Source organism: Pipra filicauda, unplaced genomic scaffold, assembly GCF_003945595.2.
Source record: "Pipra filicauda isolate LSUMZ 115617 unplaced genomic scaffold, ASM394559v2 scaffold249_size1133689_pilon, whole genome shotgun sequence".
In the NCBI taxonomy this organism is placed as follows: Eukaryota; Metazoa; Chordata; class Aves; order Passeriformes; family Pipridae; genus Pipra; species Pipra filicauda.
Genome location: NW_024104364.1, coordinates 83,284 through 110,483, shown reverse-complemented (window position 1 = coordinate 110,483; position 27,200 = coordinate 83,284). Strand labels below are relative to the sequence as shown.

At 44.5% G+C, this 27,200-nt stretch overlaps 1 protein-coding gene across 3 annotated transcripts; it reads right to left on the bottom strand.

Annotated features, from left to right (window-relative positions):
- Window positions 1-26,407, bottom strand: NGF (nerve growth factor). 3 transcript variants are annotated; one of them, XM_027746261.2, is made up of 3 exons: window positions 25,934-26,010; window positions 4,022-4,159; window positions 1-872 (listed from the first exon to the last, which is right to left on the bottom strand). In XM_027746261.2, exon 3 carries the CDS (start codon window positions 858-860, stop codon window positions 147-149), a length of 714 nt encoding a protein of 237 aa, XP_027602062.1. In that variant the 5' UTR covers window positions 861-872; window positions 4,022-4,159; window positions 25,934-26,010; the 3' UTR covers window positions 1-146. The 3 variants fall into 3 exon arrangements, 2 of the variants coding, with proteins under 2 accessions (XP_027602062.1, XP_027602060.1); XR_005563755.1 differs by having other exon boundaries at window positions 725-809; XM_027746259.2 differs by lacking the exon at window positions 4,022-4,159 and having other exon boundaries at window positions 25,934-26,407.
- Between the last annotated feature and the right edge of the window lie 793 nt (window positions 26,408-27,200).

The following is a 27,200-nucleotide window of genomic DNA, read 5'->3' as shown; positions in this document are numbered from 1 at the left end:
AAAGGTTTCCAAAAGAGTTTAATAAATAATGAGGTTCTTTCTGTACTGTATAAACTATAAATATACCATGCAGTCCTTTATAACTTAAAATAATTTACAGACTGAGGTAGGGGGGTAGGAGGGTGCTGGAGGGCGTAGCTCCCCGCTCAGGGTCTCCCTGATTTCCTGCTGAGCACACACACGCAGGCCGTGTCGATGCGGATGAACCTCCAGGCCGCCTGTTTGCCCTCCATGGTCAGGGCCTTGACGAAGGTGTGGGTGGTGGTGCAGTACGAGTTCCAGTGCTTGGCGTCGATCCCGCGGCACCCGCCCGACACCGGCTTGGGGTCCCTGCACTTGGTCTCGAAAAAGTACTGCTTAAAGACGTTGTTGTTGATGTTGACCTCTCCCAGCACCGTCACCTCTTTGCCTTTAATGTCAGTGGCCGTGGTTTTGTCCCCGACCCACATGCTGACGCTGTCGCACACCGAGAACTCCCCCCGGTGCAGCACGGGGTGCGTGGACCTCTTGGTCCTGGCAGTCCTGTTGAGGGAACCGGCGCCGCCGAGGAATCCCAGACTCTGTCCTTGCCCCGCCACGGGCGGGGGCTCCGTGCTGAACAGCACCCGGGGAGAGCGGAAACGCCTCTTCCGAAAGATTTTGGGGTCCACGGTGATGTTTATGGCTTCTCTCCTGCTCCAGGCGGCGCGGCCGTGGGGCGTCTGTGGGGCTGCCTCGGGAATGTGGTGCCTGTTGCTCCGGTGGGCATCGAGCAGGGAGTGTTCTGCTGGATACTCCAGGGGAGCATTGTCCTCTGACTTTGGAGCTGCCTGTGTGCCGATCAAAAAAGCTACAATCAGAGTGTAGTACAGCATGGACATTACGTTATGCACCTAGAACGAGAGAGAAAGGCACTGTTACTGGGGGCCATGTGGGCACAAAGCGCTGCCGTTGCTGGCCATAAATTTGTAAGATACCCAGGATCATACGGATTTCATCAGGTATTCATGTGGGTGCCAGATGTTGTTCTTCCGGAAGACCTCGTTCAGACAGCATAAATGTTCTTAATAAAGCGAGAACATTAGAAAATAATAGCTAGATTATTATTAATTCCTCTGGTATTTGTTATTAGAGCACTGTTTATGAAGCACTTGTTTGGTGTTATGAATGTGGAGACCATATGGCGACAGCATGTTCCCAGGAGTCAAACCTCCAGTGATTTTTGCAGCAACCTTTTTGGCCAGGGCCGATCTCTTGGCTGCAAACACCCTGCAGAGGAGTGAAACTAGAAGCTAAACCAGCCTAAACCAGCTGTCCATTCCCTAAACTTGTCTGCAGAGGTGTTTCACCATCCCTGGAGGTTTTTAAGATGAGACTGGATGTGGCATCAGTGCCGTGGTCTGGAAACCACGGTGTTGTTGGATCAAGGGTTGGACTTGATGATCTCAGTCTTTTCCAACCTGTCTGATTCTATAATTGCATGATTTTTGGGCGTGGGGGCCACCAAGCCAGTACCTGGTGCCATTATCACACCCTCAGCAGCCACACTCACCTGCCATGTGGCCAGGCCCCACCACTGGCTGGCTCAGCAGCCTCCAGCAGCTTCCAGCTTTCCCATCTGCCCTTTCAGGACACACCACATGGCTGATTCAGGGCAGATAAAGCCCGGGCTCCTTCCCCAAAATGCTCAGGTAACCATGCCACCAAGGCAGGTGGGATTTTTCCATATTTAAGGACAAATATGGATATCACATAGAAGCACCGTGGGTGCCAGGCTACCTCTGCATTGGCATTTTAGGTACAGCATGGCTGAAGCCACTGTGGCCATAGTACTGGGAATTCTGGAGGGAAATACCTGCCCTTTTTCAGAATACCAGGAGCAAGAACCTCCTCAAATGTCCCTGCAGAGCAGATGCAGCACCAATGCTCATCCTCCTTCCATCCAGAGGATATGCACATCTGTTTGGGTGTGGAAAAGTGCAATCCAAATGTCTAAACCTTTGCTAAGACCCGTTTTATGCTGGAAGAGCAGCAGCAGAAATACCTCATTGGGCAACTATCATGTGCTGACTAATTCATCCACATGTTGGGAACGAGAGACATTCAAAAATGCTCTGGAAATTGCAGTGAAGGGCAGACATTGTGTTTCCTCTGTGAAGACTTAATAAGCAGAGACGGGGTATAAACAGAAAAGCCCAAGCAAGGCTCCTCCCCGTCTCTTTGCCTTGTTTTCCTGACAAGTCTCAGCTGGCCCCGAGCTCTGCAGTGTCCAGCCAGCAGGCAGGAGGCCCCGTGTCCACTGGACAAACAGGGTTTTGTACAAGGGGAATCGGGCTCTGCAGTTCATGCCCTGATTTCCCAGCATGTCTTAATGTTTTTTCTGGGTGTTGGTCAGTTATTGTAGCAGTTCCCCCTCTCTGCTCAGCTTTCTCAGATTAGAATCCCAAGCAGCACTGAAGGACTCAACCAGGGGTTCAGCTTTGCCAGAGAACAATCCTGTAGAAAATGCAGGATAACCCTAAGATGTCCCGTAGGATCTTGTGTGTCTTATCTCAGACAGGAGCTGAAGTGACATAAACAGCAGGGGTTGTGCAGGGCTGAGCAAACATTTAGGAAATCAGCAGGAGATGCCAAGTGAAGGTAGTGACTGAGGAGGGTGGAGGTGCAGGAGGAACAAAGAGAAAGGCCAAAAGCCACGTGAGCACTTTGTCTGAGCAACAGTTGGGCTGGAGGAACTGGGGGCAAAACGATGACGAGGAGAGTCAAATCTTTGTCACAGAGAAAATCCAAAGCTGCTTTAATTTGCTTAAAGCAGGGCTGAGGGTTGCTGCTTTCCCACGTGCTGCTCGAGCTGGAGCAGTCGGCATCATGGTCTGTATAAGGAAACAGAGCTGGGTGTAACTCACAGCTTGGCTGTGCACGATCCAGAGAGTAACCCCTTGTTCTACAACCAAATTAAAATCAGATGGTTCATTACGTGTCTAAAGAGTTAGCTTTCCTGACAGAAATGGTAATGGAAAAGGTTTGCAGAACAAAATCCAGGCACAATTTATCCATGCCAATAGCAGCCTCAACCTATTGTGTTTATGCATAAACCCCTTTTTTATTGTTTCCTTCTATAGGAAAGAGACATTGCAATGTCAGCAAAGAGCTGGTTCTGGTTTTGTGCTGTACAAGATTTGCTGCTCTAAAATTCAGCTACATTTATGCCCCTTCTCCAGGTTTCTTGTGTTGCATGTGTTGACATTTTTGCTTTAAGGCCATTAACACAAAAGCAGAAAAATCTCTCCTGCTTGCCTTTTCCTCTTTTTAATTGCCTTGTATTTCCTCTCCTTGTAGTAGAACATTCTGTGGAGTGTGGAGCAAACACAGACAGAAGGTATTTAGGATATGGGGTGGTTTTCCTGAAGATTCAAAGCTGAATCTTTTTATCAATTATTTAATTAGTGGAGAATAGAAAGTGACACAAAACCAACAAGTGGACAAGACCTGATGACAACACAAGCAAGATAAGATTTAAAGAATTAGGTGTGCCTTAGTCTGTGAGGGTTGTGGACTTTTTTGCTGGCACATACAGGTATTTTACAGGCTCTTTTGTGATGCTGAAAGGGGCTCTGAGCAATCTGGTCTAGTGGAAAGTGTCCCTGCCCCATGGCAGGGGGTGGAACAAGATGAGCTTTTTCTAAACTCCAAACTAAATTTTTCTAAATTCCATGATTCTGCATCTAAACTTTGTCACATACTTAGTTACTAGACCTTTTCATGGTGCTTTCTAGAGATGCCCACAGTGGATGCCAAGTGCAGCCACCTGAACTTGCAGGGAGAGGAGCAGCTGCCAGCTCTGGTGCTGGTGGTACTCGGATGCCTGTGGGTAGCATTGGCCACAGAGTCATTTTGATGCCAAAATTACAAACCCTCTGCACTAAACCCCACTTTTATGGTGGTCAAGTGTCATTTAAACACTTCCTGTGGTGCAGCTGCTGTGTGAGGTTGGTCATGGGTGGTCTGAGCCTGCTGGGAGCAGGGTGAGTGCCGTGCTTACCTCGGACTGTACTGCACAAAGAACTGCTCCCCCAGCAAGGTCCTTATTTCATCCAGAGCTGAGCCGGGCTGGGCTGCAGCATGCCATCGGGCCCTGGGCTGCAGAGCTGAGCCTGGCACTTCCTTATGCTGTGTTTCACTAGAAGTAGAAGTATTTGTTTCAGTAATCAGCCAGCAAATCAGTGTTTTCAGCACCATTCCCCACTCGACAGCAGGAGGACAGGCACAAACCCACTTGCTTGGCTCTCTGAGCTGGGCCTTTTCCCTGCAGTAAAGAGCTTGTCTAAAGTAGTTCCAGACTTTGCAGAGAACTGCCTTTATTCAGCACCTTTGCCAGACCCAACAATCCATTGATTCCCACCCCTCTCAGACACCTTCCAGGCTCACCAAACCCCATGTGGTGCAGCAATACCTGCTGGTGGCACTGCCCGAGCTCTGTCTGCACAGATGGGCACACGAGGGCTCACACCCCCAGCATCTGTGTCTGGGAGGCAAATCTGGTTGCAATCAGACTCAGGGGGAGAATCACAGATTGCCAGTTATTGGCAGAGAATTGCCTGATTGTGGCTGATATTTGAGCAGAATTGAAGATGCAGAACTTGCAGACACGTGAAGGCATTTATATAAATGTTTGTCATCTTGCTACTGTAAGGGCAGAAATAACTCCAGTCTTAATGACTGCACTGTGAATGGTCATATAGACCCCAGTTAAAAGGAAACCAGTATTTTCTTCACCAATTAAATCCAGCAAACTGACACTTTCTCAGCAAAGTACATTTCTGATTGTAAATTCTTGAGTGCCACTGAAGGGGGTAGAAATAGTATTTTATTAATCTTACGTGTTAAATAGCCCATCTGTTCCATTTAATAAGGTAAATAGGGGTTGTATAAGGTACTCCTGTACTGCAGAAATCCTGCTGGATTCAGGGTGGGGATTGAAGTGCATTTGCTGAGGAGAACAGGCTGCTAATGCCAAAGCATGAACTGGATTCGTTTTACACCTGCACCGTGTCTGTCCTCGGGAGAGGGGGCTGCCAGCAAAGGCAGCCACTGGGTTTGGCTCTTACCAGCACCCAAGGACAAGCTACTGGAAGCTTAAAACCCCAGCTGAAATCTCCCCAGCCTGTTTTCATCAGTGCAGGGCAGAGGAGTCTCTGTGTGAGTGCTCACTGTGTGGTTGTGCAACACTCTGTGCAGTGATTCGGCCACCCTGGGTTTGCTGCTCTCTGTGGGTCGTGCTCAGGTTCTGCCCTACCTGTGTGTCTCTGTACTCAGGAGCTGAGATAGTTACAGTGATATCAACGTGGCAGGAAGGTCAATCAGAGCTCCAAATCCAAAGCTTTGTGCTACAGCTGGAGTGTGCTGGATTTTTGCAGGAATACCCCAGTGAAGCACTAACCCTTTCAGTGAACTCTGGGCAGTTTAGTAATGATAGAGCTATAATGTGCTGGCCACTGCCAAAAATAATCCAACAACTTTTCCGACTGTTCTGCCACCCTAAGAAAACACTCTTTCAGTTCCAACTGGCCGGTTTTTAACCACAAAAGAGTTTATTTTCAGCAGGAATTCTTTTTTTTAAAGCTCATTTACCGCCTTTTTCCCGGATTCCTGGTTGTGGCAGAATCCAGTAAATGATGCCGTGTTATTCAGCATCTATATACTATTCCTTTGTACCTCCCAGACATTCATAAAATATCCTAGTGAAGTAACTGTTTATTCAGAATTTACGTGCATTCCAGATGACAGACTTGGTGGGTAGAAAAAAATGGCACTTCAATTTTAGTCTCAGCACATATAGAATAGAATCCCAGAATCCCAGAATGGTTTGGGTTGGAAAAGACCTTAAAGCTCATCCAGTTCCACTCCCTGCTATGAACAGGGACACCTTCCACTAGCCCAGGTTGCTCCAAGCCCTGTCCAACCTGGCCTTGGACACTTCCAGGGATGGGGCAGCCACAGCTTCTCTGGGCAACCTGTGCCAGGGCCTCGCCTGTATTTCAATTATTACCTTTTTCAGACAGACCCACTGGTAAATAATGAATTTGTTTTTTACTGTCAACCCCTATGGAGCATTCCTGTGCAAATAACACTTTATATCTTTATAACATGCCACTACTCCTACTGGATTTGGTTGCCCAGTGAAGCTGTGGCTGCCCCATCCCTGTCCAAGGCCAGGTTGGACAGGGCTTGGAGCAACCTGGGCTAGTGGAAGGTGTCCCTGTCCATGGCAGGGGGTGGAATGGGATGGTCTTGAAGGTCCCTTCCAACCCAAACCGTTCTGGGATTCTGGAGAGTGAAGAAATGGATCACATCAAAAAGCAACTGGTTCTGTGTCTTGAAAAACACTTTGCTTGCAGGACCTGTAAGTGCAACAAGTGCCAAACAAAACAAGTGCAGGGAATTCCTTTTTAATTGAAGTTACCCACAGAATCTGAGGGAAAACGGACAAAAAGGCTGTGTTGCCTGGAAACTTATTGGGAATGAAGATTTAATAAATTTACTAAATTAATTGCTTCCAGTAAGAATAGCAGTCAGTGCAGCCTCCTAATTGCACATTGACCAGATGCCATCAAGTGGCTCCTACACTAGTGAGAGAAAAGATAAATTAATGCTCAGTTTGGCTCAATCAAACGCAGCAAGTACATTATTTTCTAAATAAAAATAAACACGGGCAACAAACATAAACATCGAATGTTGTAATCTAAAGCCTGATACAATTTGGAATGTTGTTTTCTGTCATTCTTGAAGTTGTTGGCGTGTTTTAGGGATGTGCAAAAAATAAACAGAGCTGCTTGGCTGTCAGTGCAGCAAAAGGGATCGTGGAGGTCACCAAAACAAGCAACAAGTAGTGCTTTAGTTTCGTCTCACTGCTTCTGGAAGTAAGAGAGAAATGAGGGAGGCACTTGGTGCTGAAGTCACTGGTAAAGAGAAGGTGTCCCTGGCACATCTTCCTCACGGAATCACTTGAGGAGGTTATGAATTGAATATGAATTATATGAATTAAAATGTAACATTAGCGATTCAGGGAAATGATTCCCGAGCCCTGGCAGGGAATCCTGAGGCCATTATGACTAAGAGCAGCGTCAGAGGCACAGCCTGCCCTTGATCTGAGCCCATGAGCAAGAAAACGGGAATTTCTAACGGACTCCACATCTCATTCCTCTATTGTATCTGCGGTGACTCAGCTTGGAAATAAGAAGTTTATGGGTGCTGGAGAGCCAACTGGAAGCTACCTGTGTCTCATACACTTCCTTTTTTTTTTTTTTTTTCCAAATGCCTCCAGCAGTGAAATGTTCCTTTGAGGATTTCTAGGCAGAGCAGTAGACTGAGAAAAATGCTGCCCTGCGGGGACGAGCCCCGTGTCACCCTGAGCATCGTCATCACAGGATGTGCAACAAGTATCTACCTCCAGATCTCTGACTCATGTGCAGCAGAGGCAAAGATAATAACAGGGATGCTTCATAGTCCATTATGCATTAATTTGGGGGTAATTAAGCGCTATGAGTCTTGACCCATCCCTGGAGGAGTTCAAGGCCGGGCTGGATGGGGCTTGGAACTGCCTGGTCTAGTGGAATATTCCCTGCCCATGGCAGGGGTTTGGAATGAGATGGTCTTTGAGGTCACTTCCAACCCAAACCAGTCTGTGATTCTATAATTCTGCAGGGTGGGGATTCACCAGATCAGACACCAGCAAGGCTTTGGAAAACACTTCTTAAGGTTTATTTTATGCTTATTGGGACATAAGTAATAGAAATGGTTTATTTGCAGCAGCCTGATCTTATCCCTTCTATCCTCCTGAACCAGCACATAAATATTTCAATTGCTGGTGTCTCTGCAGAGAAGCTCCAAAAGAGGAAAAGAAGTTTTTTGCCCATTCCCTTCATTTACACCCCGTTCCCTGAAGTGAAGCCACCTAAGGGGGTGATCCAGCCTGGAGCCACAGGGGGGTTCCTTAGAGTGGGTGACAGGTTTTGTGACACAGGACAGGCAGAGCTCACCTTTAGAAGGCTCACTTTGTAACTCCTGAGTGGTAAAACAAAATCAAGGCTTCTATTTCTAAGAATGCCACAATTTGTTCTGCGACTCAGATTTGTTTTACAGCGTTTGGCATCACGATGCTCTCACTTGTAGAACATGCCCCTGGGAATTTAGAGTCATCAAGAGTCATCTAAAATGTGAAAAAATACATGATCTTTAGGTGTCAGTGGCCATACCAGTAAAGACTTGCAGTGGGATGCAGCTCTTGCTGTGACAGATTGGCTGTTAGGAAGTGTTAAACGGGCACAGAAGAGAAAAGTTTATCCTTGTTAAGATAACAAACCGACAGTCTTTAAATAAAAGATAAAGAAATTGCCTCTGTCAAGATAAAAATCTCTTTAAATGCAGTGAAGGAAAAATAGTCACTTACAAAACTAGTGGCAATCTCTGAAAATAAATGACTGAAAACAGCCTTAGAAGGAGCATGTGAATCTGGTTCTCCTGAAGTCAATGACCCCAATGGCAAAAAGCTGGTAAAATTAAATGAGCTAAGAGCAAAAATCCTGGCTAGAAATAGGTTATCTGAGCATGCCACAAGTTGTATATCATCCCTGTATTATCATCTATAATATAATCCTAAAATTAATGATTGACATGTGATGATTACTTTGGAACTTTCCATACAGCCTCGAAGCTGGATATGTATTTTATAGGACTCCAGGGTTTCATATATCCTAATTCACAGGCACAAAGGAGAGACTGAAGATCTCAGGCACTAACTGACAGGAAAACTACTGCAGGATAAATGAGATAAATCCATCTCATTGATATAAAGTTGGATGCCTCCATCCTACCCAACTACCAGCTGGCACGAGGGATTGCTGCTCCCTACAATTCCTGTCCAAAAACAGGAGGACAACTCATTCCCTAGTTTCTGTTAAACAGTGAGTCCAAAGTTCTTTAATGAGGCTGGTGCATGGCCTGTCCCTCTCCCCCCTACACCCTTCCCAAAGGGATTTATATTTGGGAATATCTGGCTTGCTGTATTTGGCCCTGAGGTTTCCAACACAAAATGACCGGGAACGAAATAACTGGAATTTCAGACCTCATGAAACTACCAAAGTCAAACTGGAATTCATCTGGGACCAGAAAGTATGAGGGCAGTCAGACTGTGATGTTACTATCCCATCTTACAGCCAAAAGTAGTTAAGGCAGAAAAATACAATATCTTTAGGGCCAGTAAACTTTTCCAACTAGTGATCTTATTCCAGCTATTCAGAAGGGAATATAAATCCTGATTCTTGTCCAAACCCTGATTAATAAGAACCAGCTGAATCCCAGCAGCAAGGCTAGCATTTAGTTTTTATTCAAGCTCATAATTTTCATTTATATTCTCCTTTTTCACTTTTCTACAACTGCACAAATAAATTGGAAACAAAGGAGATTTGTAGCATTTGGACATGTTGGAGTGTGATGCACTAAGTGTGGTGACTCCAGAGATGAGGTAGAAAATAAAACTGAGCTGGGGTGTCATCATCAGATTCCCAAAGGTAGATTCCATCATCTGCAGTGTTTGTCTAGATGCTGAATTTGGAGAAGAACATTATGGAAGGACAAAGAGCATCCATAAATTATGGCCAAGATCCTCATGACTTTTCAGGCTTTCCTGGTCTATTAATTATTTACATCCAAAAGGAATTTTATCTTCTACAAATCTTCCAGTGTGTTTATAACTACTTTAAATGACTCAAGGATATTTTAATGGGGCAGGAATTCTGAAAAATACCAAAGGGAACCTGAAGTGTGTCTGTACTTGGCAATCAAAGTGCAGCAACGAAGGCAGGAGTTGAGAGAACTGTAAAACCTATATTCTACTAGAGCTGAGGGTCTGGCAGCACCTGATTAAAAATGGAGCTGTAGCAGTTCAAACTGAGTGTTGGGGGGGTTTTTTTACATTAAAAAAACCCTTCAAGACATAGACAAAAGTCTACAAAATAAACCCTTGTGAAATGGAGATGCTCTTGTGTTCACTCAGAAATTGCTGAGATAGTGAAGGAACAGTCAATACTGAAACAGAACATTGCTTTGCCTGTGCAGGATTTTCCATCCAAAAATGCCAAGACATTTTACAAAACACTTAATAAAATGAACCTCCCCCCTCGCTTATGGTCAGTAGAATTTACTTCTGTAGCAAGTGAAGAACCCAAAGAATAACACAGGATTCTTGCCAAGCAGTAGCAATGTTCCTCTTCTCCATTGCCCCTCTCCTTTTTGGTTTTTTTTAAACTTCTAGGATATTCTTTCCCGTTTCTAAATCTGTTTTACCTTCATGAGACCTACAGAATTCAGTTCCTTTCTTAGTGACTGAAATTCCCTCTCTCGTGATTTACTTTACATGACAAGGTGGAAGGGATGGGAAGAAAACTCAAATGAGACCTTTAGAAATGGAATTCCTAATTCTCATTGCAGTTGGAGATGGGTATTGACCCAGTCATTCTGTGCCCTCCTTATTGTAACTACACATAACTTACAAGGTATGGGGATAATATTTTTAATTACATTTAAATGTCAGTATTTTTTCTTTAAATCAACATGCCCCAAGTTGAATTGAATGTATAAAAAATTGAGTAATTGGGCTGTTGCTCATTATTGGTTTGATTTCTGTATTCTTTGACAACATCCTATAAATTTGAGAAGTTTATTTCCATAATTTCTAGATGACTGTACAGAAGCAGTGGAGGGCAGTGAGCTGTCCTGCTCTGCATGATTTGAGCAGATCTTTTTATATCTCCTCATTGCAAAGCCTGAGCTTGTTCTGCAGATTGTAAAGATGGAGTGATAATGCTCAACCTCTTGTACTCCACCTGCCTTTCCCCTTCAATTTGAGTTCAAAACAATTTCCTTAGAATTCCTAAGTATTCCACTACAGAGATGTGAAATATGAGGGGGTTTTGCTGTCTAAACCAAGCAAACAGTTCAGCTGGGTGCAAGGAAAACTTCCAGCCTTGAAGGTTTTTTTTACTACTTGCTGGTGACTTAAAAAATTTAGTTACTAAAGAGGTGGAAAAGAGGGGTTTATTTCTCTGCACAGCAGGACCCTTTTAGATGTGGTGCAGTTTCGAAATGAGAGGGTAAAACCTCCTAAGAAGCAGGGTCTGTAGTAGAGCTGTCCACAAAAAAAATCTGGAAACACCACCAAATAAAACAAAGCAAACCACAGAAACACGGAAGGAGTTCTCAGGTTGCAGAGTCATCCGTGTGGCTCTTGTAACACTCTCCACGGGCACAAGTAGTTCTTGCAGGAGAAACAGGAGTCTCCTGACATCTAGGGTGGTTTACCAAGAAAAACACCAAGGTTTTTGCTACTGCTTAGGCATTTAAGATGTCCATTCTAATACTTTGGCTCGTCTGAACACGAGCAGGAGAAGGAAACCAGCGAACAGGATTTCACCCCTGCAGAGCAACGATGCTGCAGCTTTTTCCACACAGAGACGGAGCTGGTTTGTAAACCCTGGTGCTGCTGGAATTTTTCCCCTTGGGCTTTCATACTTTGTGTGTTTGTGCTCAGCACTTACTGAGGATTAAAGGACAGTTTCTGTGTAAGAGTGTTGACACGATGCAAAACGCTCCATACCTACATTTTTTTCACTGTGTGTTTTCCTGAGTTCAGCCTGGGAGGATCGTCTTCAGTAACTGGCAGCAGAGTAAACCATTGCAAAGCATAAGTGTCCAGGGAAACAAATCCCATTTCTTCACATGCTTTTATTTGCCTTACTGTCCTTATTTGTGCATTGTGTTTTACTGTGGGCATGCCTCAAGTGGTGGGAAAACAAGTGTGGTTTTGCCAGTGTTTGTAATCCATGGCAGTACCAGCTCCTTCTCTCTTTACCAAAATCCTTTCCTGCACTTTTATTTATGGAATGAATGGATTAAAAAGCAGGAGAGTGGGATTGCCATCCCCAAGTGCGTCGTACTCCTGCAGTGACTCAGTGGTGCAGCAGCAAACAGGCACACTGTGCACTGGCACTGAATTATCTCCTCAGGGCCAGACAGACCCCTGGGTGAGCAGAACAGCTCTGCTGGGCAGCCCTTGTGCTCATTTGGTAATGGTTTGCTGGGCAGCACATTCAAGGGCCAAGCAACACAGTTCTGCTGGTACAATCCCCTGTTCTCTGGATCCCAGCCCTGTCCCTGGCCATGCCTATGCCTTGACATACTCTGTTTTGTTTCCTCTCCAGCTCCAAGGGCTGCTCCACATGCCTTCTGACTCCTTTTTTTGCAAGTCTCCCTGCCTTCTCCTTTCACACATTGAGACCAGCTGCCTCAGAGTTCCTGCCCCACACAATCAGAGCACGTGGAACCTCTTGTTGTCGTCAGCACCCTGGCTTTCATCTGCTGTGGAAGGTATTTAGTCATTTTATTAATTCTTTACTGCATTAACTCTCATGGTTGCAATGCCAGACAACTGCTGGCAACTCCAAAGAGGGGTGGTAACAAGATGTATTGGGTTCTGTACTTTAGCAACAAAATATATCTTCAGAAAAAAGTAATTCAAACTGCATTCAAATAAGTACAGAGACTTGATTTAGGAGTCACCTCATTCCTATGCTCTGAGAATCTCAGCTCTGCTTCCCTTGAGACCCTGACACTAAACCTGTGAGGGCAGAGAAATACAGTCCAAACTTCAGCTCTCTGAGCATCCTGAGTGTGTCAGGCAGCTGCTGCTGCACAACAAATCTGCTCATGCTCCCAGAGAGCAAAGACAGTTTGAACTGGGTCCATATTTCAGCTGTATGGTGTGGGCTGCTGGGCTCAGGCCCAGGGAGAAGTGGGGAGTAGGAGTTTTCCATCTTCCTATTATGTCAGAGTTTGAGGGGAGGCAGCTGCTGTGGCTGTTTTAAGATAGGAGGTTTTTATTCCCCACTCAGCCATTTAAGGTGAAATGAAATTTAAGGTGACATTTACACGCAGGAAGGGGTTTGTTTGTCTGGATCTTGAACCTCCAGAATATCCTCACCTCACACAAAGCTTGACTGATGATCAGTGTAATGGGCAGAGAAGTGGATGATGCTGCAGAGTGCAGGACATCCTCCCTTGCTGGGAGCCTGCAGTTGTCTCTGAAATAAATGCCTGTGTCTTTGAACAGTTCTCCTGGTCACAAAGTGACTCTGTGAAAAAGGACAGTTCAACAAAAAAGTATCTGTCAAGGAAAGATCTGATCCTTTCTCGTACTGTGGGAATCCTTTAAGCAGAGAACAGAGCTCAAAGAAGTTTAAATGAAGTTCAGCAACCTTTGCTTAAGAACAGGAAAGGGGGAGTTGGACTGACCTGGCAGTCTCCACAGTTCTTATAAATCTGTGTTTGGCAACTCACTTGTGTTCGGAGCATTTGAAGGGTCTTTGCATGTTCTGTTTTCTGGCATCATCTGGTTGCTGAAAGCATTTTTTGCTACAGTCAAAAAGTATAATGGGGAAGATGCATCTTTTCCTTTTAAGCTGTGCCCTTGCATGTTTGTACCACGTTCTCTAGAACTTTCCCTGGCCCTGCTCTGAGATTGAATAACTCTGAGTGCCCAAACTGCAACATGATGCTGATGGTGTTGGACATCTTTGTGCTGTTCACACTTCAACTTTCTGTGGGGTTCACTGACTCCCCTGGAATGCAGAGCTGGAAACGTGGGAATTCTCATAAAAGCAGGCCAGGATCAGAAGATTACTGTTAATGTGTTTACCAGTGTATTATTTTCTTTGCTGCCTTTTATTATTCTAGATATGAACCCTTTTTCCATTGCCATGGTGAGATCAATAGGCTGAATGTGGGAACTCTTGGAACTGGGAGCACTAAACTGTTGTAACAAGTTTCCTCATCCTACATTCATCAAAACAATCTTGCAGGAGCTGATTAAACAAAACCTTCTTCTCTCAGGACTGTTATCACAACCCTAGAGAAATACAGGGGAAGGAGTGAGAGCGGGAGGAGCAACCCCTGGAAGTTGTGGAGTTGTATCTTACTGTAGGAAGCAGAACCTACAGAACTAATAACTTGTAAATCATATTTCAGGGCTGCAGCTGGCAAGTGAAATGCAGCTTGAAGTTCACAGAATCACGAAGGTTGGAAGGGACCTTTAAGATCATCAAGTCCAAGCATTAACCCAGCACTGCCAAATCCACCACTGAGCCATGTCCCTCAGCACCAAATCCACGTGCTCTTTGAACAATTCCAGGGATGGCAACTCCACCACTGCCCCAGGCAACCTGTGCCAGTGTCTCACCACCCTCACAGGAAAGAATTCTCCCTATTTTCTTATCTAAATCTCTCCTCTTTCAGTTTAAAGACTTGTCCTATCTCTATTCCCCCCATCCATCTCCCCCCCTCCATCCCCCTTGTCCTACCACTCTCTGCCTCTGTAAAAAGTCACTCTCCCTCTTCTTATAAGCCCCCTTTCATGTTCAGAAAGGCTGCAATGAGATCTTCAGGCACTGGAAGGGGCTCTAAGGTGTCCCCTGAGCCTTCTCCAGGTTGCACATCCCCAGTTCTCCAAACCTGTCCTTGGAGGAGATGATGTTGATCCTACCACCACAAAATGAAGTGTGTTACTCAAACCAGTGTGGATAAAAAGTCCTGGCCTGCATGGCAGAGAGCTATCTTTGTGCAAGCTTTGATGTTAAAAAATAGCAACTTGAACTTGCAGATGTACTGATTACCCTGCTAAAAGAAGACATGGAATCTCTTCCCAGAATTACAGCATTTTAATTAGAAGAATGTGAGCGAAGTCTTAATCTTGTTAGGAGGGATAGATACGGATAAGGCAGAAACAAAATCCACAGCAACACAGCCCAAACACGAAAATCAGTGTCTTGGAGCCTGGTAACAGCAACAGAACTGCTCCCTGTCACTGCTTTTCCTACAAGACTAAGCTTGACGGTGACTAAGTTGGAAAAAATACCTCTTTTGTCTTGTAACACTGAGCTCCATCACACACAGCTGTTTGAAAATATATGGCTGAAATGAAGGGAAAGGTACTTTGAAGGTACTTTAAATTTACAGACCAAATTCACCAGTACATGGTTACTCTCTTTAAATTTGATTTCAGCCCTCCTAAATTCTTGTGACATTCAAGGATCACTAAGAATCTCATCTGTAGCTGATCCTGACAGATGTTAATCTTTGCCTTGGCTTTACAGTCTGCTGGAAATAGTACTTGTTTCTTCATGTCAGGCCTCTGGCAATGCTTATGGAGTCAGGATTACAGTCTCCAGTGAATCCCATTTTTACTGTCATTAACTTTCTAAACTGTTCCCCATAGCTGGCAACCTTTCCATGCTTGGAGACCTACTTAGTGGGAAGCTGGAGGAGTGATGTGTTTTGCCTGTCTCGAATCATTGTGGCTTTAATTGAGATTTGTTTAATTTTGTCATTAAGTCCATTTACATTGTAGGCATTTCATGACCATGATCACATACTGTGCCTGCTCACTGGCTGCATTTTGGTGTGATTTACCTATTAAAAAAGGAAAAAAAAAGCTCCATGTTTAATTAAGGTTTTTACAAGTAGCCAGTTTTTTTCTTCCATTAACTTGGTTAATAAATTCAGCAAAATTTTGGATTGGGAATTGGAGACATGGCTCATCTGCAGAATCTGTGCTGTGTTCTGAGGAAGTGACCAGATTTATTTAACAAAATCCAGGTGTGGGGTCAGTATCTCCTTGTCTAGAAGGAATTGATGCCACTGTCAGAACCCAAAATATCGGGGTTTATGGCAAATCTTGATCAGAAAGCAACAGGAATGGAAATATTTCTCCCAGAAATGCCAAGGACATTGTGGTGAGCAGAAACCCCCGGGTGCAGCACTGCTGTGAGTGTCCATCAGTCCCAGAGATGTGGGACAGCTCCCAACAACCTGGGCTAGGGGTCCCTGCCCTGCCCAAGGCAGGGGGTGGAATAAGATGAGCTTTAAGGTCCCTTCCAACCCAAACCAGTCTGGGATTCTGTAATTCTGTGACAGATCAGGGGTTGCAGGTGACTTTCCCTCTCTTAGGATGAGTCAGGGGTGACCAAAACTATGTGAGTTACAACACGAGCCTGATAGTGATCACTTCAGCAGCTGGGGAAGCCAAATGCTTGCTTCTTAAAAAGAAAAAAGAAAGCTGATTAATCAGCTGAGTCATCCTGCTCTGCCTCAGTGCTGGTATGAGTGGCATTCCCTATGGATCAGCCTATTCCGAGGGAAAAGCCAAACCATAATCAAGACTAATTGACTGAGCTCAATCAAATGTTTCAAAATACCACCCAGGAGTTTTAGATCAAATGAAAAGCAGGGATTTTCTCAGCCAGGCAGTTAATTGCTTCCTGAAAACTTGTTCTTCACAATAATTTGAAGATTTTCGCTGGTGCTCCCTCCAAGTAAAAGAGTTTTATTCCGTTTTCTGAGTTTACAGTAGTAATGTACAGATTAACAGACTGGAACAAGACACCTGCCCCCTCTCCCATTCTTCTTTCTGAATGATGCTGCAGTGCTGCCTTGCCTCTGGGACAGGAAATCTGCAGCCTCTAAAGGTTAAACCAACTTTTTTTAGAAGCTTTCAGAAAGATAACCCCCACCAAGCAGTACTAGATACCAGTAGTACTAGATACTAGTACCAGCAGCAAAAAAACACAGTATTTGAAAATCAGTAGGTTTTTCAGTTATTGCTGAAAATTAGGGATTTAGGGAATTAGTTAATTTAGGGAATTAACCCCAAAAGGATATTTCTGTGGGTTTTGTTTCTTACATCGAGCAAAAACTGCTTCAAAGAGGAGATGAAATGTCAAATTTTTTTTGCAAGGGTTTGTCCAGTGGAAAATGATGGTGGTGTTTTAAATCTTTGCCTGGCTCCTGATGTGCCCCAGGTTGTGAGCAGCGACGAGAAATTTATCTCCTGCACATCTGTAGGTGAATCATCTCTTTCCCTCACGCACAGGGGTTGCACAATTTCATTGACTGCTTGCTTTGATGAGTGTTTGATGCTTGTCATGTGAAGCTATTCCATCACATTGGCAACAGTGGGAATTCTGAGCACACTTAACAACTCAAAGCGATGTTGCAGCTGATGGATTTGTGGTCGTCTGTTCAACCACCAGTGAGACCAAGAAAAGTCACAGCACGGACATCTGGCTGCAAATCCTGCACCTGGACCCAGCATTTTCCCATCTGTGCAGCACAAGCTGTGCAAGGCAGGTGGTAGGACCTCAGGTGAGATCCAGGATTACAAAGAATCCTCGTGGGATGATTTAGGTCGGAAGGGACGTTAAAGCTCAGCCAGCTCCATCCCCCTGCCGTGGGCAGGGACACTTTCCACCAGCCCAGGTTGCTCCAAGCCCCCTCCAACCTGGCCTTGATGATCTTGGAGGTCTTTTCCTGCCTTTATTATTCTATAATAAATTCTGTAATCCTCCCCCTGTCTAATTATGACTGTAATTTGTATTTCCATTGAATGCAGGACACCCTTCTGCAGGCAGGACAGGTACACCTGGACCATGGCTGCACTTCACACGTTCTTTAGCTCCACAAAAAGCTCCCAGAAAAGTCTGATTTCAAACCTGGGGTTTGTGCCCATATCAAATAACCTCCTATATTTGAAATTTGCTCTCATTTTACCCCTTAACCCCATATGTAACCACATATTTCCCTCGTCGGGGTGTTCGATGTGCACCTTGTATTTATTACAGAGTTATTTGTTAATGCTTTTGTGTGGTGAATCAACTGTCAGGAAGAATCATAGTGGTCACAAGAAAGCAGTTTTATTCTGAATTGGAAGGAAGAGAATATGGATGAGCACAGAGTGGATGGAGACAAAAGATGACCTTTGTAGCCAGATGTGATCTGTAGCATGACAATATTAAATGCTGTTGAAGAGTGGGACTGCACAGATTATTGGCATAATTGTGGCAGTAGGAATAGATTTTTCTTTGCTATTTGCCTATTTTTACAACAATTTTCATCAGATGATGAATACAAGAAAATTTTACATTGTCTAACACAAGAAAAATAAGCTTTTTCTTCTGTTCTTTTTAATAACATATGTCCAGCAGATTTCTAACTGAAATATCTTTTAAAGAGACCTATTGTGTTTGAATTTAGCATCTTTCAACTTTTCTCTGGGGTTTCTTTGCATTAATATTGGGTTCAAAGCAGATAATCAAGGTCTAAAGCTTACAAGATCACTTTTTGCCTGCTTAAAATGAAAACCAGAGGGAAGTTTTGCTGATTAGGTGTGTCCTTCATTTCTGTGCACAATGCCAGAGTTTAAGTACATGTCACTTGGAAATGAGCTTTTGCAACTTCATTTTATTTCAAAGGGAGAGAGATGAACTTTAAATCTGAACTTTAAACACTGCATCAGTTCTCCTGTGGCATTAGAAAAGTGTTATTTTCTTAGAAAGTGTTTCCCTTTGCTTTCAAGTGATGGCACAATCAAGTGCTGAAGGCTGAATTCAAACGACTTGAATTCTTTTGTAAATTCGAAATATCCAACAGAGGGGAGAAATCCTACAGTTCACTGAAGAGTTTTTCTGATTTCTTTGCTTCTAAATAGGAGGGGAGAAATGAGAAGGAAAGGGCCACATGCTTTTCTGCCTCAGAATATACAGAGAAAAGAAGTGGGCTCTGGTGCAGCCCTTCCCAGCACCAGTTTGCAGTGCAGGAACGTGCACCCAGGGAGAGCTCGTGGAACAAACTCCCTCTGATGCTCTGGATTCTGGATGCTTTGCCAAAACCAGGAACTCACACTTTTGGCATATGTAAAGTGTCCTGGAATGTGAGGCTGAGCAGTGACCCTTTGCACTCTCCTCTTTTTCCAGCCTGTCCCCGAGAAAATGATGGGAGGAAGGTTTGGCAAGAGGGACTGGGGCAGGGAGGGTTTGGATCCAGGCAGAACAAAACCGTGGATGTTGAATATTTAGAGCAGTGATAACATCAGTCATGGGATCCCAGGATGATCTGGGTTAGAAGGGGCCTTAAAACTCATCCCATTCCACCCCCTGCCATGGGCAGGGACACCTTCCACCTGCCCAAGGTTGCTCCAAGCCCTGTCCAACCTGGCCTTGGACACTCCCAGGGATAAGGAGTCCACACCTCCCACTGGACCAGGTGGCTCCCCAGTATCAAGGGGAGGAATGGAAAAGGTTCTTGACGTGGAAAATAAACCCACACCTTATTTCTGTGGCTTATTCTGAGCGGATTTATTTCTCTTTACACACTTTGTGCACTTTCTCCTTCCAGGTAAGAAGTGCAGTTACCATGAACAGTTTTGCTGAGGGAAATGGATAAAATATCTATCACTGAGCAAAAGAAAGGATAATCAACTTATTCCCCATTAAATAGAACCCCTTTAATATCCTCTCAATAAGAATGACCAAGTGAAAGGCCCATCTTGGTCATCCTCTCTCTGACAGAGGCAAATGGAAGATCCTAAGAGCAACATAAGCATATGGTGTTACAAATAATTCAAATTAATTATTTGTAGTGCTTTGGAACGCATTTGCCTTCAACACCTTGCTGGTCTGGGACTGAGGCACAGAGCATCTCAAAAGGATCCTGGAATAATGGGCAGGAAATGATGCATTTTGGAAAATGCAGGCTGTGTCATCCACCACAGGGCAAAGCTCTTTGTGAACAAGCACAGGTCTTTTTTCATACCTGAGTCATCCAGCGCATAAAGTCGTCAAAAAAAACCCAAAAAACCTCTGTTTCAAAATAGAACAACACATCTTCTGTGAGCCAGAGCTGTTAAATGCATCATAATCAAAGTATTACATAGCAATGAGGTGCCTGGCAAATCCCCATCACAAAAATTTCTGAAAAACCTTTTTTTTTTCTTTTTTTTTTCTTCCTTTTTTTCTTTTAAGAGACTGGATCACATGGGGTTGTCAGGAACAAAATAAAACAGTCAAAGTAAAGCAGTGAACCAGACCACCAAAAAAAAAAAAAAAGCTGTGTCACCTTTGTACCCAAACAACACAAAAATTATTAAGAACAGGAAAAAAATCAAAATAGTAGTTTTTTGCCTAGCAAAGCCATACTTAGCAAATAGAAAGTTATCAAAGACATAATCTGCTTCCCAGCTGTATTTACACTGGGCTAATTTACTCATTGTAGGTCAGAACTGCCAGAATCAGCCTAATCTTTATAAATGTTCTGGGCAGTTAACAAGTGAATGAGCTGAAGCCATTTTTGCTGCAGGCTCTTTAAGGCAGTGACATTTCTCACAAATATGACAGTTCAAAAGAGATGACCAGCCCTTTGTATAAGAACCAGATCCATTTTATCAATTATTCATTCATTTCATTCATTTTATTCTTGGAAGGAGCTTCTTATTTGCACAGCATAAATGTCATTATGGTTTAGTGGGTGTGGTTAAGTCAAAGGTTGGATTGATGATCTTGGAGGTCTTTTCCAACCTTAATGATCCCATGATTTTGTCAATGATGTGTAAACCGAGCCCAAAACAGCCAAAGAAGTTGTCTTAACTTCTATTTGATTTTTTTCTGACTTTGTGCTTGAATCTTTTCCCACTGAAATCAGCAGGAGTTTTGATTCATAACAAGTCAGTGGCAGCAGAATTTGATCTTTTATTAGCACATTGTTATGGACCCTATGGGAACAGGAAATTGGATTTTGGAGCCAGGGACATACATGAGAGAAAGACTTTTTGGAATCAGTTTAATGGTCTGTGTTCAATGTTCAGTTTTAGAAAATCCCTGAATAAAAGAAGTCTTGAGCTACATCAAGTGGTCTGGTCACTGCAGGTTTGACTTCTGTCAACCTGAGGGGAGGTTGTTCAGGTTTGGGTTGTAAAGTCCAAGCCAGGCAGTTCCTGAGGATTTTTGCTGTCCCTTGTCCCCATCTCACAGTTTCCTCCAGGAAATACCACTGTGGAATGTGGAAGCCGTGTCCATGAGACAGGACAAGGGGCTTTAAACTGCCAGAGGGCAGGGTCAGATGGGATATTGGGAAGGAATTCTTCCCTGGGAGGGTGGGGAGGCCCTGGCACAGGTTGCCCAGAGAAGCTGGGGCTGCCCCATCCCTGGAAGTGTCCAAGGCCAGGTTGGACAGGGCTTGGAGCAACCTGGGCTAGTGGAAGGTGTCCCTGCCCATGGCAGGGGGTGGGACTGGATGAGTTTTAAGGTCTTTTCCCACTCCAACCATTCTGGGATTCTATGTGATAAAACTGATCCCAACAACCTATAATGTGAGTCTTGATTTGGGCCATCTGACAGTGCCAACTACTGTGCCATAAAATCTCAAAGCACTGTTGTAAATGCAAGAGCCAGGGAAAAAAGAAGAAGAGAAAAGAGAAGAAAGGAAAAAAAAACCCCACTTCCTCCAAGATAAGGAAAATTCAGAGGTGTTTCATTCACTGAACAGTGGCCTGGGGGAATTCAAAGGATGCTACAGAAGCCTGGCAATAAAGCCATTAAATGTTGTTTCAAACTACCTCATGCAGTCATTTGAGTTTTGGATTTAGATAATGTGCCACAGAAATCTCATGCATGTGTGTGTTTGTAGGGCCTGATTCCTACATGCATTGTCAGTGTAATTAATGATGCATTTCCCTGCTACTTTTTACTTAAGATTTATGTATAATATTGTCAATTAGAGCTGCTGGAAAATATTTCAGTCCAGTAATGAGTTTCAAAGAAGGTGTCTGCTCCACAGAAAGACCACAAAGATATGAGATAAATTTGTACTTCCACATTTGCACTATATTTCAGCAAATTCCACAAGATCCACCGGATTTGTATTTTCCCAGGCCTTCCTCAGTCATAATCTATTTAGGCACTGAGTTGCCTGAGGAGCTGTAAATCTCAGCATTAATGTCTTTCTGTAGTGGTAACTTCCATGAACACTGGCCTACACCTAATTCCTGAGCAAAAATCAAAATGAAGGATGCTATTTGACCAGAATTGCCCTTCTTTTTATCAGAGAACTGGCCACCCACAGTAAATATTACACCTCTTTTTTCCAGGGTAGGTCAAGTATTTGCTCTGAGTAAAGCGCTGAGGAGAAGTTTCTAGAACAGAAGTGCATCCAGGTCAGTAATTCTGCCTCCTGCAGCAGCTGATGATTGTGGGGAGTGGTGCATGAATAGGGCAACCACATGGGGATCATCTCCTTGGAGTGCTCTCCCACTCAGCAGTCATTCTGGATTTATGGAACCACAGGCAGCATCTTTGCTTTCAGAATGTCTGATTGCTTCCTGAACCCTGTGACCCACAATATCCCATGGAAAGGGATTCCAGAGCTCCATTACGCCTGGAGAGAGGAACCACCTTCTTTTGTTTGCCCTGAGCTTGCCACCTGCCCGTTTTACTCCCCACTCCTTGATTTTTGAACTGGGAGACGAGACAACAGCCATTTCCTTTAAACAAGGACAACTTTCCTTTAAGGACAACTATGACTATAAATATCTCCCTTACACCCCTCCTCAGCCATCTCTTTTCCAGACTTAGAAATCATAATCTCTGTAGTTTCTCTGAATACAGAAAATGTTCCAGGCTTTCATCATCCTGCACCTTTTCTTGCTTTGCTTTATCCTTTTATCCATGTAACTGATGGCCAGAGCTACAAGCAGTGTCCAGGATTTGGGGACAGTATGAGTTAATATTGAGGGTCTGAGATGTTCTTTCCCCCAAATTCCATGGTTTTAGTATTAGTGGAACTGGGCAGGCAAGAGTGCCCATAACTCACAGTAATTGATACTACGCTCTCTTGGCAACAGCAAAAATGATCTTGCTTTGCTTGACCACAGAATTTTTGGTATAAATGCACACACACACACACACACAAACACACACAAATATTTAATGAATTCCACAGAGTGCACAAAGGGCATTGTGTCAGGAGAACAAGCCACACACATCCCACAGGACATCTGTCCCCGAGTGGGAGAGACGCTTTGGTTGGAGAAATGTTCTTAAATACTTTGGCCCCTGTGACCGGGCTCAGGGCAGACCCAGCCCGGGGAGAACTTCCTTCTGGCTGAGGCAGGAACACAGTTATAGCAGCACTGCTACATGTGCCTCTTGTTTACAAAGAATCATGGAATCATTTTGGTTGGAAAAGGCCTCTAAGATCATCGAGTTCAACCACTAACCAGCACCGCCGTGGTCACCACTCAACCATGTCCCCAAGTGCCACATCTAAGCATTTTTTGAACCCTTGCAGGGATGGTGACTCCACCACTGCCCTGGGCAGCCTGTGACAGCGCCTGACCACCCTGTCAGGGAAGAAATTTTCCATAATATCCAACCTAAACCTCCCCTGGCGCAACTTGAGGCCGTTCCCTCTCCTCCTGTCCTTTGTTCCCTGGGAGCAGAGCCCGACACCCCCCGGGCTCCCCCCTCCTGTCAGGGGGTTGCAGAGCCAGAAGGTCCCCCCTGAGCCTCCTTTTCTCCAGGCTGAGCCCCCCCAGCTCCCTCAGCTGCTCCTGCTGCTCCAGCCCCTTCCCCAGCTCCGTTCCCCCGAGGCGAGTTTCTGTACCATGAGACAAGTTTGGTGGGAAGAGGTGTTACCCCGCATTTCTCTGAGTGTATAATCTGATTTAATAAACGCTTTGTTTCGTGGTCACTTGCTGAATAAGGCCCTAAATCCCTGGTTCCCGGGGGGCAGCTGCCGGCAGAGGTCACCGTTGCTGTGGCTGGTCTGGAAGGGGTTGAGTTTCACCGGCTTTTAGTGGCCTCACATGTGGGATTGACAAATATTTCTAACCCCACCAATCCAGCACTGGCTTTTGCTGTTAGAACATTGAATCTTTTGGAATGAAACCATGAATTTTTTTTAACCTTTTTTTTTTTTTTTTTTTGTCGGCAGAGTTTGTTCTTAAAATGTGGACTGAAAAAAAATCACGGATTTCTGTTAACTTCTTTAAATCACCAGTGTTTTTTCCACTTGCCTTTAATTTAATTCAATTAATGCTAATTAATATGTGTTCAATATTCTGTTAGTCCTACAAGCACGCTGTATGGAAACAACAAAAAAAAATTTAATAGAATTTGTATTTAAATGAGCATTTTTATATGTCCAAAGCCATGGAGCAGTAGGGGAAATTATGGGATTTATTCATTTAATTCAAATAATCTAGTTTTTAATGTGTTCTACTTGACCCTTGTTCTAGGCATCCCATTAAAGGCACACAGTTTGCACTTGAAAATGCTAATGTGAATACATATTTAAGGTATTTTTCCAATCTGATTTTTTAAATTAATATCTTATGGCGATTTCATGGACTGCCCAGTTATTCTATGGAGTAATTGTTTATTTAGCATATGGGATAAAACGATGCTCGTGCTAGTTATAATTCTGCAGTGAACTTAAATGAAGAAATCTAAAAGATAATTTCAGGTTTTTATGGAGAAAAGGGTCACTGCTGTGGGGATGAGAAAAAGAAAGCCACGGTTACTTTCTTTCCCACCTTGTTGTGAGTGACAGATCCCTTCAGGGTGAGTGGCTGGGATTGATCAAGATGTGAAATCACTGTTACTCCACTGCCCAGATGTGTTGGGGGCTCCTCTCCAGATCTGGCTGGGATTTGTTTAAAAATGATTCATATGGATGATTATTAATATATTTAAAGGCCAAGTCTTTCTTATCATACTTGAGAACACTCCAGTATATTTAATTCTTCATTCCATCACTGCAATCTCTTTGGGAAAGTGCAGGAAATATTGTAGCCCTCATAGTTTCAGATAAATGCCTGAAATGGCAGTTGTCAGGGGGATTTTAAAAGCCTGTTTTCCATAATATTTGAACCAGCTCCGAAGTGCCAAGAGCTGGAACGTGCAGACAAATCAGCTCCCTCTCTATCTTGTTGCAGATAATTGTCACCTTTCAGTTTGGCTTAGCAAAAAAAGTGCCCAAAAAACTTTATTGTGACACTTTAATGCATGAAAACATCCATAAATTATCTGTCCAACAGTTACAATGCAACTTCCAAGCTGTGACAACTTGGAAAACCAGCCTGACAAGCGCGCTCACTTTTGGTGTTTTTCTAAAACTTCTTGAGCATATAAGGAGAATTTAAAGTGAAGAAAGAACTGAAGCACAAATACTTCTTGTTCTCAGCACACAAATTTCTTCTGTCTCCCTGACTGGGGTCCCTGTTTCATCTCTGTCTCAGCTAAAAGAGTGTTATCACCCTCTATAAATCAATAAACATTGTCAGCTCCATCCTGTCACTACAGGCAGGCAGCAGGGAGGTCGTGAGCTTTTCCAAGTGGACATCCTAGAGGATACACGGTCTTTGGTGAAGTGCTGCTCTGTCTGCAGCTAAAAGGATTCTGCCTTGGGCCAGTCATGCTTTGACTTAACAGAATTCCTATTTATTTATATTAGTAAAGGAAGAAAGGAGGTTTTATCCAGAGTAGAATTATAAGAAAAAAAAAAAAAAAAAAGCAAATAAGAAAGCCCTAATATTCAGAACAAAGCCAGGAAAGAATTTTCATATAGGTGTAACTGCTGTAAAATGCAAATAAAACTAAGTTCCCCTATACCTGGATAAAAAGAATAAGAACACTTGCATTTCCCCTAAGATTAAGCTGCTCTTGCTAAGGATGTTTTTCAGGCTTTAAGCTTATCCACAGCTGCTGCAGGAACACCTTCCAGATGTGCGTGCAGCCAAACCTGCCCCGGCAGATGCGATTTTCGGTTTCCCCAGACCACGCTTCGCTTGCAAAAAAGCTGCTTTCAAGCCTTGAAGTATTTCCCAGACACCCAATCCGTGCCCCCCCCCCCCCTCCGGAGAGCGAAAAACCCCCGCGCCAGCCCGAACCCCCCGGGCCGGTGGAGGAGATGCCGAAGTTGCCCCGAGCGGAGCCGCGGGTCCGGCTTTGCGGGTCCGGCTTTGCGGGTCCGGCTTTGCGGGTCGGGCTTTGCGGGTCGGGCTTTGCGGGTCACTCACCTCAGAGCCGGAGCGCTGGACGCCGGGGGCACAGGGGCTGCCGAGGGGTCTCCAGGCTGCTCTGCGCTCTGCAGCACCCCGGGGCTCGGCCACTCTCGCCAGCCAGAAGATCCATTCACATTCCCTCTGCCTTCGCAGCCTCATTCAGCGCTCGCAGGGCTCCGCGCCGCACTGACTCACGGCGAGCCGGCTCCCTCTGGGTCCTAGCGCTGGGGACGGCTGGGAGCTGCACGGGCTCGCAGGAATTCAGCCCCCTTGGCTCGCTGCCGAGCCCGGGCGAGGGATGCACAGATGCGCAGTGAAAGTTTCAAAGCGTGGCTGGCTGTCTGACCGCGCACACGGAGCGCCGGGAGAACCCTCCGGCTTCCCGGTGCCGCTGGCAACAACTGAAACCCTCTGTGAGGGATGTTTTGTCCTCAGCCTTTCCACTCTGCATCCTAATCCTTGCCCTCGATTTAAAGACGAGGGCTCGCGGAGCTCCCTGATGAATGGGTCCTTTGGAAAATCATCTCCAGAGCCCTTTGCTCATCTCGGGCGTCTGTAAACAAACCTGTAGGGACGCCAATAGTTAACTGGGGAAGCGGAGCACTGTGTTCCCTGCAAAAACCGAGCAGTCCCCATTATCAGCTGGCTCTAACTGGGGTCAGCCAAGCACTGATCTAGAGTAGCAAAGAAATATTTGACCCTGACTTGACGCAGAGGAAAAGATTATATAAGTACCCTTCCAGCTGTAATATTCTGTGTTTAACGTGCTTACCTTAAGTAACAAACAGATATGGAAATGCTTTTCTGTACGTTTGAGGAGCTGGGTTAACCCCACAACAGTGGGGTTTAGGCACTGGTAAATATAGGAAAGAAATGTGAAATGTGAAAATGAAAAATTTCATGTTATATATATATATATATATATATATATAAAAGGCAATTTGGCTAAAAAACTCCACTCTCAAAAAAGTTGGCAACTCTGTAGAGGGTTATGAAGCAGCCCCTTAGAATTTCCTAGTTCTCATTTTGGCATAGTGGAACCTTTGTTGTGATTATACAGACCCGAGGAAAAAAATTAAAAGCAGATCACTGCATTTTATCTAAGTGGAAATAATCAAACACTTTTTGATTCCATCCAGGAGAGGGCAGCCAGCTGGAGAGACTGGTCCTTCAAAATCCTTTGGGAAAGATGTGTGGAAGACACTACAGAAACGAAAAGAGCAAGAAGGCAAAGTAGCTTTGAGATAATCGTGTTATTTGCCACAGGGACATGTTGCTTTCT

Bases quoted from the DNA above. Each gene is read 5' to 3' on its own strand.
- NGF (XM_027746259.2), bottom strand. From the start codon at position 26,077: ATGAGGCTGCGAAGGCAGAGGGAATGTGAATGGATCTTCTGGCTGGCG. The intron at 873-25,933 runs GTGAGTGACCCG...CTCTCGTTCTAG, and splicing joins TCCAGCGCTCCGGCTCTGAG to GTGCATAACGTAATGTCCAT.